The 13,633-nt window shown below is 38.6% G+C and overlaps 1 protein-coding gene across 10 annotated transcripts in view; it reads left to right on the forward strand.

Annotated features, from left to right (window-relative positions):
• Positions 1 to 13,633, forward strand: part of TENM3 (teneurin transmembrane protein 3) — a gene marked incomplete at both ends in the record, with an annotated part of 500,748 nt that overhangs the window by 20,422 nt on the left and 466,693 nt on the right. For 7 of the 10 annotated variants that reach the window (XM_080710678.1, XM_080710680.1, XM_080710681.1 and 4 more), the window contains one exon: positions 9,282 to 9,560. The exons of the other annotated variants lie outside the window; for them this stretch is intronic. In XM_080710678.1, coding sequence (XP_080566804.1) covers positions 9,282 to 9,560 — 279 coding nt within the window. The remainder of the gene's footprint in view (positions 1 to 9,281; positions 9,561 to 13,633) is intronic. 10 annotated transcript variants of the gene reach the window in all.

Consider the following 13,633-nt stretch of genomic DNA (forward strand, 5'->3'; position numbering starts at 1 on the left):
CCCTCACCTCTGTCATTGTCCAAAAATGAAAGGAATCCCAGATCCTTTTTCATGTTTTCTGAACTACTGCTGCTGAGCAAACTTATTTTGTGTGTGTGTGTGTGTGTGTGTGAAAACAGGGTTTTCTAAAAAGGAGACAAAAACCTGAAGCATTCATCAGATCCACTAGGCTAATTACTGCAACTCCAAAGTTTATTACTTTTAAATATTAACTGCTTAAAATGATTCATTTGGAGATCAAAATGATTAATCCTCCTCAGTCACTATAAATGTCAGCAGCGGGATTAAAGGATTTAGATGGTCATGTTTACTCAACCTTAAATTTCTGTACTAAAGACACAAGTTAAATAGCTCCAGTTTATCATTGTTTCATGTTAATGTTTTCCTCTTAACTCCCTCTTTTAGCTCCCCTGCCTACCTGATTGTTAACTAATTTTGGCTGTTAAGTAGGCAAGTGCTCCTTTCAGGCTTGGCAGCCAACCTGCTTTGTAGATTACCTACCAGAAGGTGTGAGTAGATAGATAGCTTACAGCCCTCCTCGGGACACAGTGGGGGTAATCCTCTCCCCCTGCCTCGCCCTTTATTGGTCTGATGTCTTGAGCCCCCAGCTTATTGCTAAACTTGTATCCGGTGCCTTGCCACGTTGCCAATTTTGGATCCACATTGTGAATCACTGTGGTGTGCTTCTGTCACAATTATTAAACACCTGCTGCTCAATGCCAAACTAAACGTGAATTTATACCAAGACCCACTGCAGTTTGACTATCAGATACCAGCAGATATGTCCTGGGCATATTATCACTTCTGGGTCTTGGATTGTTCTAAAGGAGTAATTGCTAAGTAGAAGTTAAGAAGCAAGTTCACTTTCAGGTGTCTTTGATAAAAGAAATGAAAGTTATTTCTCTAATTACTGCTGGTTGCTACAATCACTTTTTTAATGGTTGTATGTATAAATCCTTCACGATACAGGCTTAAGAGATGCTCTTTTGCAATTTGGGTTTTCCCATTTGGACCCTTACCTTCCATTCAGTATCTGTTTGTTGCTCCTCTTCCTCAGGCCTCACAAATCTTATTTTGGAGAAAATGCATGATCTCCAGGCCTATTCCTTGGAGAATCCCACTTTTTCTGCTTGCAGATATACTGGAAGCTTTCCCTTCTCACCCACCTCATCAAGCTGCCCTTAGTATCTAGCCTCAAGGTGCCCATTACAGTGCCTTCGAGATGATTGCTGGGGGAGTTTCCTGCACTGGCTTCCATTACATTTGTGTTCTGAGTAATAAATTGGATTATAAGTATGGTGTACACAGGTAATTCTCAATGTTCTCTGAACATCTGAGGTTTTCAGTGTGGGGGCAGAGAGGCATGCTACCTTTTCTCGTCCGTCATAATGGCCTGTAGGACACTCATATAGCAAGAGTTCTCAAGAGCAAAGCATCACAAATTTACTTAGCCAAGGTCTTACTGATATGGGAGCCTTTAGAAATGAAGAGTTATAGACCCAGAGAAAGCTGTCTGTTTTTAGGCTTGTTGAAAAATGGGCAGCCATATAGGTGTGTGGACTGGACAGAAAGGGTTTAACATAACGGTAATAGACAGAGGGCAAGCCCAGCGAGGCTGCTCTGTTCAGATTCTGCCTGCCCTCTTTCTGTAAATTTCTTTATCCTGGTATGGCGCAGGACCCCACTGGATGGAAGGTCTTCTAGGGAGAAGGAAGACAGCGTGGCCTTTCTAAGTTTTATAGTTTGCTTTGGGAGAGAGGGAGAGTCCATTTTCCTTGAGCCACCTTGGGGAAGAGGAATTCCGGTTTCTGTGATTCTCTTCAGGAGTGAAGGATGAGAGAGGACCAGGTCAGAGAGAGACTGCTTCTGAGGGAGCATCAGAGGCCTCCAGTTTCCAAAGTACGCAGCAAGCCAAAGTGCCAGACTTTGGTGGGTTGTTTTCTGAACCCCAACATCAGTATGTGGTTTGGGATATTAACAACATATTAATAGATACGTTTGGTAAGTAGGTAAATATATTTGCATTTTATGTGCAGAATGGAGGAATTCAGGTACCTAGTGGGACTTTTAACTTTTACAAATATGGTTTTATGTAGAACCTTATAAGGTTTATATTCTCTTTGGAATTTATATTGCCATTTTCAAGAATAGGTATCCTCTCCAAACGGTAACAAACAGGAAAATTAAAGACCTGGAGTGTCCTATAAAATATGCAACAGGAAATGGAGTTACATATATTTCTATCACTGTGTGATCTTCTGACCATTTGGCAAACACATCCTAATAGGGAACTCGAGTGAGATGGTAGAGCTGTTGATTCCACACACACCTAATGAGGAGTGTCTGCCTGGTGTGCAGTTTCGTGATGTGCTTGACTATGGAGGAGTGTCACTCAGTGCCTGGGAATAAATAATTTCATTCAAGCTCACAATAACAAAAAAAGAGACTATGTTTGATTATTTTATTTTGTGTCTTATATTTAATTGATTTATCCATTTCTCATACTTGAATTTTGGAGTTGTTATTAAAGAAGAAATAGGTTATTCTCATGTAAATAATTCATATACCATGAAAAAAAGGAAAGGGTTAAAACAAAGTAAAAAATGCTTCCATCTATATCTAACATAAGTTCATTCTTATACACTAAGGAAAGGATTATTTAAAACCCGACTTTCTCAAAAGATGGTAATATTTTAAATTTGTAATTATTGCATACTCACTATTAAACATCAAACCAAGAAAGTATATTTATAAAGGTCAGGCTTTGGATTTTTGTTCACTCTGTGTTTAAAAATAATTATGAAAAGTAAAAATTCAAAACTATAAAGTAGAAAATAACTAAGTTCTTTCAATTCCCCTTCTAAATAGACCTTCATAAGAGTTAAATACCTTTTCTTACCAGGCATGGTGGCGCATGCTTGTAATCCCCATGCTTGGGAGGCGGAGATAGGAGTATCGCGCAGGTTCAAAGCCAGCTGTTCTGGCTTAAGAGACCCTGTTTCCAAAAAAAACTATCAAAAAAAGGTCTGAGAGTGTAGCCCAGAGGTAGAAGGGTTTCCAGGAACCCTAGTAACACACACACACACACACACACACACACACACACACACACACACACATAATATATATATAACATATATATTATATAATCTTTTCTCATCCCTATTTATGCTCAGACCATCAGCACTTATATACGTTTTCTTCCTTAGTTTTTACAAGTGGGATCATAATGTTCAATACTAGTTCAAAGCTTATATTTTTAAACTTAAAATATATACAATAGGCTCCCCTCCAGATCTGAAGATATAAGTCCAAACTTATTCTTTATGCTAGTTACACAGTGTTTCATAGCATGGTCATATAATTTACTTAGACATTCCTTTTCTGGTAAACAAACACTTGGGTTATATAAATTTTTTGCAGCAGTGATATATTAAACATTTTTGTTCATGTATATTTAGGCTCAAGTAATTTTGTTTGTATAGGAAATAGTCTCAAAGGTACACAAGCTGAGCTTAAGAGTATTTGTAATTTTAATAGAAAAAATATTTTATAAAGAATAAAAGCATAAAGCCAGGCGTTGTGGCGCACGCTTGTAATCCCAGCATTTGGGAGGCTGAGACAGGAGGATCACGGTTCGCGGCCAGCTTCAGCTACTTAGCGAGACCTTTTGCAACTCCGACCCTGTTTCAAAAATATATATATAAAGACTGGCTCAGAGATAGAATGATCCTGGGTTCCATCCCCAGTACTGCAAAAAAAAAAAAAAAAAAAAAAGAAGAAGAAGAAGAAGAAGAAGAAAAGCATATAGAAGAAAAAAGGATAATAATGCATTCTTGTAGCAGGCCCATAGAATCAATTGCATTTTAAAAGAAAATGAGTCTTGTTTGCCCCCTAAATCCAGTACCCATGACCACTGCAAATTTCATACCCTACTTACAATGCGGTAAAAAGAGAACCAACAGATAGTAGCAGGTATTGATGAGAAGGTGCAGAAACTAGGGCCCTCATGTACTGCTAGTGGGAAGAGAACAGTGCACCTGCTGTGCAAAGCCACCTGGAGGTTCTTGAAAAGGTAGCACCTAGAGCCCCCACGTGACCTCTAGGTACATACCCGAGAGAAATGAAAATGTGTGCACACAAAAACTTATACATAAGAATTTCTGGCATTTCCATAATAGCCCCAAAGTAGATACAACTCAGGCATCCATTAATTGATGAATGAATAATGACTAAAATATGGTACATCCATACAGTGGAATATTATTAAACCATAAAAAGCAAAGAAGTATTGATATATGATGCCACATGTTTAAACTTTGAAAGCATAATGCAAAGCGAAAGAAACCAATCATAAAAGACTACCCACTGTAGGATCTTCTTATCTATAATGTCCAAATTAGGAGATGGATTAATGGTTCCCTCAGGCCAGGAGAGCGAAGAAGTAAGGGGAAAATGGAAGGTCGCTGATCACTTTTACAATATTTTGGGGGGTTTAATAAAAGTAATCTAACATTGATTATTGTCAATAATTGCAGAACTGTGTGACTATACTAAAGACATTGAAATATACTTTTACTGGATACATTGAATGGCATATTAGTTATATCTCAATAAAGCTTCAAAAAGAAAAAGAACAAGCCAGTAGGAGAAAATGAGCCCAATCTAGACATTAGAGAAATCTAGACATTAGAAGGGAGAGGTGGGCCAGGCGTGGTGGCGCACGCTTGTAATCCCCGCGCTTGGGAGGCGGAGACAGGAGGATCAGATCGCGCAGGTTTGAAGCCAGCTGTGCTGGCTTAGGAGACCCTGTTTCCAAATAAAAATATAAAATAAGTCTGGGAGTGTAGTCTGGAGAAGGGTTCCATCCCTAGTACCACCAACAAAAAAAAGAAGGGAGAAGAGGATACACTGGCCCTGGTGTGCTATCTTTGCCCTTTGTGACTCTGCCGTCTCTTAGTCTTTTCCTTTTCAACTCAAATAAAAGACAGTAGATATCCTACCCCATTGGCAGACATGACTGTTCCTCTGAAAGATCTGATGAGGTTCTAGGCACCATGTAGAAACACAGGCCGCACAGTGAACCCGTCCTTCTGACCAGTCATTTATTGAAGGGGCCGCCACTCCACGCCAACCTAATGGAAGCATTTCTTCTCAGACCAGTCTTTCTGCGTTGTTACATATGCTAACTCTCTTATTAGATGGAAACTTTTTTTTTTAACGATACAACCTGCCTAGGTTGTTTGTTCAGTTTTTCTTTTATAGATTTTCAAATTTATGAGTGTCATAAAACAAAAATGCCTAATCTACTCCAAGCTCACCTCGCATTTTAATCACAGCGAATTCTACCCGCAGGTATACTTTGTTCCTGCTACAATTTATTGTTTTGGTACTGTTTCAAATTGTAATGGGAAACTCTGCTGTTGGCCCTGCTGATCAAGGTTACCAAAATTCAGGGAGCAGAAGATAAATACTTATTTGCCAGTCTTAGCCAAACAGAATGAATATAAAGACTATGAAGGACAGAAAGAGAAGGTAATGGCGTTAGAACTATTGCAAAGTACATAAGGCTTTTCTAAGCTGCAGAAACCATGGAAAATAAGAATAAAACAGTTGTTTCTGGAGCTGACGCTAAGCAGGCCTGTCTAGGGTTGAGCCTGTCCCAGAGCTGCCTTGTTTTGCCTCTTTTTCCGCCTCTCTCTATTGCCTTCAAGGTATCCCAGAGCCGGGCATGGTGGTGCACACTTATAATCCCAGCACCTGACTGAAATGGGAAAATCAAGGGTTTGAGACCAGCCTCAACAACTTATTGAGACTCAGCAACCTAGCAAGACCCTATTTCAAAACAAAAATAAATAAATAAAAATAAAAAAGGGCTGAGGCTGTAGCTTAGAGGTAGAATGCCCTTATATTCAACCTCTAGTACTACCAAAAAAATGGGGGTTCCAAAGCAACACTACCCCAGCCCAACCCTCTTACATCCTCCATCCCTCACCCACCGAGTCCTCACTTAGGAACTCTTCTTTTCTGTTCTTCTCTGTATTTGTCCAAACTATGTAGTTTTGTACAAGTATAATCTATTTTGCTAAATGTCACTAGAGTGTAAGAAATAATCGGATAGACTAACTTATCCTGGCTTAATGGTTAGATCTCCCCAGGGGTGTTTGCATTAAAGCAACTGTTCCTAAAATCAAAAATCCTTAACTAAAGAGGAGAAAGAACAGCAATAGAATGTGTATCTTTGAGGCAGAGATGTTTTTAAAAGAAGGTTGATTACTTAAGTAAAAGTCAACCTTTGTGGTGAGGTGGCTATTTGCGAATGATTTGAGAGTTATTCTTTCCCCAACATCAAATTAGATATTTCTCTTGTCAAGGTATTTTTTAAGGTATTTTTCCCCCATGTTTATATAAACCATCTTGTCAGCCACATTATGAGGGTTCTGGAAGATGAAAACGTGTGGTGAGGTGCTTGGATCCAAGTTAGGGAGGGGCGTTTTTGTCAGTGGGTCCATCCCAGGCCAGGTTTAGTGTTTGTTCCTCCGGACACAAAAATAAACTTTTCAATTCAGTAAAGAAATTGAACAGGGACTTCTGCTACTGTGCTTGTTTTCTAGTATGTAGTTCAGAAACAGCCAACAAAGTGCCGAGTCATTGAAAAAGGTTTCTCCAGAGGGTCAGAGGGCTCCGAAGCTCAGGAGCCTGTACCAGGTCATAGAGTCATTGAAAAAGGTTTCTCCAGAGGGTCAGAGGGCTCCGGAGCTCAGGAGCCTGTACCAGATCGTAGGGATGACACCTTGGACACTCAACTGCTCAGTGAACTGTGTTTACATACCTGGAGAACAAAGAAAGAGCAGTTTTCTGTTTTCTTTTACTTTATAGATTTTTGCATCAAGATTGCAATAGGGTGAAAAGTCAATAACTGAGAAAGATTAGAGTTCTTCTTGTCTTTTAACTTCCTTCCTTTTATTCTGTAGTGTGGCTATCCCTCAAAATAGGGAGAGGCAGAGGATCTTATCTTTGATTCTTTCCCCTCTTTAAAAGTTATTTTGAGCTGGGCACCTGTAATCCTAGTATTTAGGAGGCTGAGATAAGGATTGTAGGTTCAAAGGAAGGTCCACAGCAATTTAGTGAGACCCTATTTCAAAATAAAAATAATAATAAAATAAAATAAGACTGGGGGTGGAATGAAGGGACAGAAGGCCTCTGGGTTCAATCCTCAGTACTCCGCCTCTCAAATATTCTGCATTCTTATTTTGAAGTATCTGTATATTTGATGGTGATATTTGTCTATTTTAACGTGTTCCCCCCATTTGAAACACAGCAGTGAATAAACTTTTCCATTCATTCTACCAACTGTTCATTATGACATTGACTTTGTTTGGGCTGGTTTTCTTTTAATTTTTTTCCGTGTGTGTGTGTGTGTGTGTGTGTGTGTGTGTGTGTGTGTGTTATTGGGGACTGAACCCAGGGACATTCTACCCCTGAGCTTCATCCCATCGTCCCTTTTTATTATTATTTTTCTTTAGAAACTGGGTCTCTCCAGGTTGCTGCTAGTTTTGCTAAATTGCTGAGACTGTCCTCATACCTGTGATCCTCCTGTCTCAGCCTCCCAAATGCTGGGATTACAGGCTTGCTTCACCATGCCTGGCTTGGATTGATTTGTTAAGTACAATCCACATGAATTCTTTACTGACATCAATGCCTTATCTCATTGGGCTTGCCTTCCTTCTCACTGTTCAGTAGGCAGGCCACTTTTTGCCTTATTTTAAGATAATTTTTGGCTCAGATATTTATTCATCTCTCCATGATAAGCCCGGTTTGATTTCCAACTAACTGTAGCAACAGATTTTCATTATTTACGAGTGTCATTGTCAAAATCCATTTGGAAGTCTGAGAGAGATAAAGCTGATTCCCACTTCTGATATGACCATGGCAATAAAGCAATTAACCACACTAGTTAAAATATGCTGAGGCCTGGAGGGCACTAATGTCTTTACAACCAAATATTTACACTATTGTGCATTATGTGTGATATATTTTCTAGAAGATCCAACATGTTATCTTATAACAAGTAATTTATGAGTCCCTCTTTAAAAACAAATATAGCTTAGGTTTCTTATACCAGTAAAATAACTTTAAAATGCTCATAGGTTTCAGAGCTAAAAGTAGGAAAATTAAAACTATGAGTAATATAAATGCTTAATATTCTTAAAAAGTTTGGTTATTAAGTAGTTGCCTTTAAATAGGTCTTGGTATATTGCCATTTTGTAAGAGTATTTTGATTCTGATTGACACAGATTTACAATCTCAGGTTTACAATAATAAACCTTTATGTGTAGACTACAAGCACATGTTTTGCCCACTTTCTCATCCAGTGTATCATCAAATATATGTGAAGTTTCAGGAATATGTACAGGATTGGAAAAGACATTAATAACAGCAATCATTTTAAGGTGTTATCTCATTTAAACATTTTTGCTTTAAGTTATCATAGTGTCATGAGTTTTATTATGCTCAATTTATTAGTAAAGGCTCACAGAGTTCACAACCATTTATTTTTTCAGGGAACTTGAGTTAGGTGAAAATATATAATAAACCTGTAATTTCAGTATTTGGGAAGCTGACACAGAAGATTGTAGGTCCTAGGCCAGTACAGACAACTTAAACTCTTTTTCAAAATAAAAAGGAGTAGGGGGTGTATCTGAGTGGTAGAATGCCCCTGCATTCAATCCCCAATAACAGTAACACACACGTATACACACACATTGACTAGACTCCCATTTCTACTTAAGGAATAACTTTTTTTTGAGGGAACCCTTTTCTAAAGGAGTGACATCTGATTGGGGAAACCCTATAGTTTAGGACTAGAGCCAGATCATGGAAAGTAGCTGACAATTTCCATTGCCTCCGAAGTCTGCTAAACAAAATTTTGCCTTTGGTAACAAATCCTTTCTCTGGGTTGAGTTTCCATGGTCTAGCCACTCGTCTGTCTCTGCGGAGATGCTTATGGATGGGAAAGTTGACAAAGGAACTCTAAGCTGGGACACGGGGCTGGGGGGCAGTGCAGTCTCCGCGCCCCCTCCTCTCAATAATCACACTCACTTGACTATATACGGTGGGAAATGAATGCCTGGTACTGAGAACAGAAAAGCCTAAACTTGCAAGTGTTTATTTCAGGGGGACTTTTAATTAAAAAAAAAAAAGAAAGAAAATAAAATCTAAATTAAGACTAACCATAATCATATACTCACTAGTTGTTATCTTTTTTTCCCCCTAATTAGGACAGAATTTTACCCTAAGGCAGTTAGGAGTTTGCGAACCAGCAGCTCGAAGAGGACTGGCATTTTGTGCTGAAATGGGGCTCCCTCACAGAGGTTACTCTATCAGTGCAGGGTCAGATGCTGATACTGAAAACGAAGCAGTGATGTCCCCAGAGCACGCCATGCGACTCTGGGGCAGGGGGGTCAAATCGGGCCGCAGCTCCTGCCTGTCAAGCCGGTCCAACTCAGCCCTCACCCTGACCGACACAGAGCACGAGAACAAGTCGGACAGTGAGAACGGTAAGTTTCATTTTCTGCTTTCTAAAGTTGGCATTCAGTGCTTCTGTTTTTGTTGACAACGAGTCTGTGTGCCTTCCTTCCATTCTCTTTTCTTCTTCCTTTTTTCTTGTTTAATGTGGTAGAACCTAAGGACTACCCTTGAATAATGCATTTTTTTTCATGGAAAAATCAATACTGGACATCCGATTGTTCAATTATGCAAGCAGTCTAGAATATGTTAACTATAGTTTTGAAATACAGTTTTAATTGTGTACAAAAAAAAAAAGATCAGCTTAGCTTTGACTTATCTTGGACCATATCACCTGTTGTCCTCTGTGGAGTAGCAAAGCAACTGTTGATAAAATTTACCCCAGAACCAGGTTGCCATCAAAGATGTCTTTGTAGATTCCTCTTGAAGATATCTTAAAGAAGTTTCAGAATCTTAGAATGGATGAGCGAGCAGAATAGTTTATTAATAGGGTTCAAGTGATTGAAGAACAAATTTGATCATGCGTTAAACTTATGAGCTGGTGAGAGCAATTGAAATCCTGGTAAAGAGGGGGAGCGCAGCCTTTGATGTGCTTTGGGAACTGGATTACTATGCAATTAAACCCACATACAAAAATTGGATTTAAGGAGATCCAAATAGCAGCTTAACATAGCATAAGAAAAATGTTTTTTATAAATTAATGGGACTTCTGTCCTATTGCTATTGCAGGATTTTTAAGAAAACAGCTAATTTATTAACTTAAAAGAAAACTTAATTTTTAGCTAGTGCCATTCCTAGGAAGAATTGGAACATCAGTACCAATGCACTAGGCAACAAAAATGAATTCTCCTTCAGCTTTTAATATTAACAGTGCACTTGCTGCTTCGGTCTGGTTATTAATGCTATGTATATCCAATGCATCAAAAAGCAAAGAGAAAATTAAAACAGAAAAATCATGTGGCATTTGAAAAGAAAGATGGTTGTTTTATTAATAGTATTTCATTTTTATCATTTATTGAGCAACTTTGTCGGCTTTGCTTTGTAATATGAGAGCAGGTCTGTGGTTAACTTCTGGTTTCAGCTAAGTCAACAGTGTGAAGTGGTACCTTGTGCTTCTCACTGCTTATTAGGCATTTCATTTCTATTCATGGGATGAAAAGTCTAATTTAATCCATCGAAAACAATTTCTTATCTTATGTAGAAGACTGGAGCACATTAAAGTAAAGTCAAGATGAATTAATAATATGCATGCAGTATGTTCATTTTGGAAGTGTGAGGTCTTGGTAGAGGCAACCTTTATTTCAACCCCAAACAAGAACCAAGGGGAGTTCTTTTTTGATCAAATGAGTCTGGGGATCAGGCTGCCAACATTTCCCTAGCCAATCCATTTGCCTCAGTAAAGCCTGTGTTTATATCAATTTTCATAGTGGATGCAGAAATTGCCAATCTTAACCACTTTTGATTTGGTATAAATATTGCTTCCAATCTAGCTGCACCTCACATGATACCCCTTGAGCAATCGCAGGTACATGATTATATTCAAATTTTGCATTTGATTTTCCTAAAATACACAAAGCAACTTGTGATATCATAGAAAGGAAAAAAGACTGCAGCAAGAGAATGCATTTAGTTCCAACTATCCACATCATCTAGCATTCTTATCCATAGCTATGAAATAGCTATGAAATAGTTTTCACATGGGGCCAACTTGCCCTTCCTTTCCAAAATCTTTGTGGCATTCTCTCTCTCTCTCTCTCTCTCTCTCTCTCTCTCTCTCTCTCTCTCTCTCTCTCTCTCTCTCTCTCTTTCTCTCTCTCTCTCTCTCTCCCTCTCTCTCTCTCTCTCTGTAATAAAAGTATATCATGTTATTGTATCTGTAGTGGCAAAAATATGTTCATTTTATTTTATTTTTTCGGTGGTACTGGGGTTCCTGGAAACCCTTCTACCTACGAGCTACACTCCCAGACCCATTTTATATTTTATTTGGAAACAGGGTCTCTTAAGCCAGCGAGGCTGGCTTCTAACCAGCGCAATCCTCCTGTCTCCACCTCCCAAGCGTGGGGATTACAGGTGTGTGCCACCACACCCAGCCTCATTTTATTTTTTAATCATATATTAGCTGGGCATGGTGGTGCATGCCTGTATTCCCAGTACTTAGGAAGCTGATACTGGAGGATCTAAGGTTCAAGAACAGCTTCAGCAATGTAGTGAGATGAGACCCTCAACAACCTAGCAAGACCCTGTTTCAACACAAAAAATAAAATAGGGCTGGAGGTGTAGTTTGGAGGCAGAATGCTCTAGTTCCAATCCCCAGTACCACAAAATGAATGAATGAATGATGAATAAATGAGTGAATTAATGAATATAATAAATATATGTATCTATGTATGTCTATGTCTGCTATCTCATAGTGAATTCCTGAAACTTGTGCTATTTCTATCTTTTGAAAAAACAAAAAGTCAGTCCGGCATGGTGGTGCATGCTTGTAATCCCAGTATGTGAGAGGCCAAGACAGGAGGATTGCAGGTTCAAGCACAGCTTTAGCAAGTAGCAAGTCCCTCAGCAATTTAGTGAGACCCTGTTCAAAACAAAATATTGAATTGGCATCTAGCTCAGAGGTAGAACTCACCTGGGTTCAATCCCTAGTAACATTAAATAAATAAATAAATAAATAAATAAATAAATATTAAACTTGGTAATCTTTAGCTAATAGCATATGCTACCCAAATGACTGGAAGGAGAATTGAAGACATGTGAGTGTCTCACATCACCGCCCACTCCATCTGCATGGATTATTATTAACCAGAGGAGAGTCTCTTTCCCCTGGGGATCTCACAGACCCTGTTCTTGGTGATGGAAACACTAGAGAAGTTATGGTCTTTCATTTCCTCAAGTGGTAGTTACAAAGCAGAATGAAGAGAGACCGAAGGGCGTGGTGCAGGGCCTTGCCTGGAAACCCAGGATCCTTGGCAGCCTTTGCTGAAAGTAAACAGGTTAGCCAAGTGGAGGCTATAGCGTCAAAAGCAATGTTTGTGGAGTTGGGCCCTGATGACTTAAGTTTGTGTTTACTCTCTTCTTGAGGATTGGTTATGATTATTTTTTAAACAACATTTTGATGGTCTAAGAATTCCCAACAAGGTCAGTTTATGAAAGAAAACAGGAGTAAAGCAAGTAGGTACCTTATCCTAAGGAGCCCTGGCTATTTCCTATATTTAATACGTAGATCCATAGGAACATTTCAGATTAATTTATCTGTTCTGAAATTTTAGTGATTATTCAGAAGGAGCAACAATTCATTAAAGTCATTAATTACATTAAGATCAGGGAAGCAGAGTTTTCTGAGTTGCAGAATTAAATAAGAACATTGGGGCTTTTTTTCCTGATATTTAAAAAAAAAAAGTTCTTTTCCCCTTAAGCCAGCTTACAGCAAAAACTAAAGTCTGAAGTCATATAGAGATTCTTCTAAGATCTTTATAAATGATATTCTTAAAACTAATATGTAGCCGGGCGTGGTGGCGCACACTTGTAATCCCTGCACTTGGGAGGCGGAGACAAGAGGATTGCGTAGGTTCAAAGCCAGCCGCGCTGGATTAAGAGACCCTGTTTCTAAAAATAAAAAATAGGTCTGGGAGTGTGGCTCAGAGGTAGAAGGGCTTCCAGGAACCCCAGTATCACACACACAGAAAAACTAATATGTATTTCTACTTTAATTACTGTTTTTAGTTAAATATTTTAATATAAAATTACTAAAACAATTCAATTCTCTTAGTATTTTAAATTGCTTTAACTTTGGAAGATGATTGCTCTTTTCATTTGTTTGACTCCTCAGTTATTTTCATTGTCTAATTTTACTCATATTTGTACTAGCTTGAGATGTGTCAGTAGAAATCTTACTATGTCACTAAAGGTTGAGAGAAGAAGGGCATATACAAAATAATTCACCAAATGAGACTCATTTAAGAACCAGCCATTGATTTGTTTTCATCCGGTTTAACATGAGTGTTTTCATTGACTGTTTTCATCATTCAAAATTACTGTGAGTGAGGCTGTGTTTCCCCAGGAAAAGATGTTATTCAACATTTGTAAAATTATGCGAGCAGAGTGT

This window comes from Muscardinus avellanarius (assembly GCF_963383645.1).
Source record: "Muscardinus avellanarius genome assembly, chromosome: 14".
Taxonomy (NCBI): Eukaryota; Metazoa; Chordata; class Mammalia; order Rodentia; family Gliridae; genus Muscardinus; species Muscardinus avellanarius.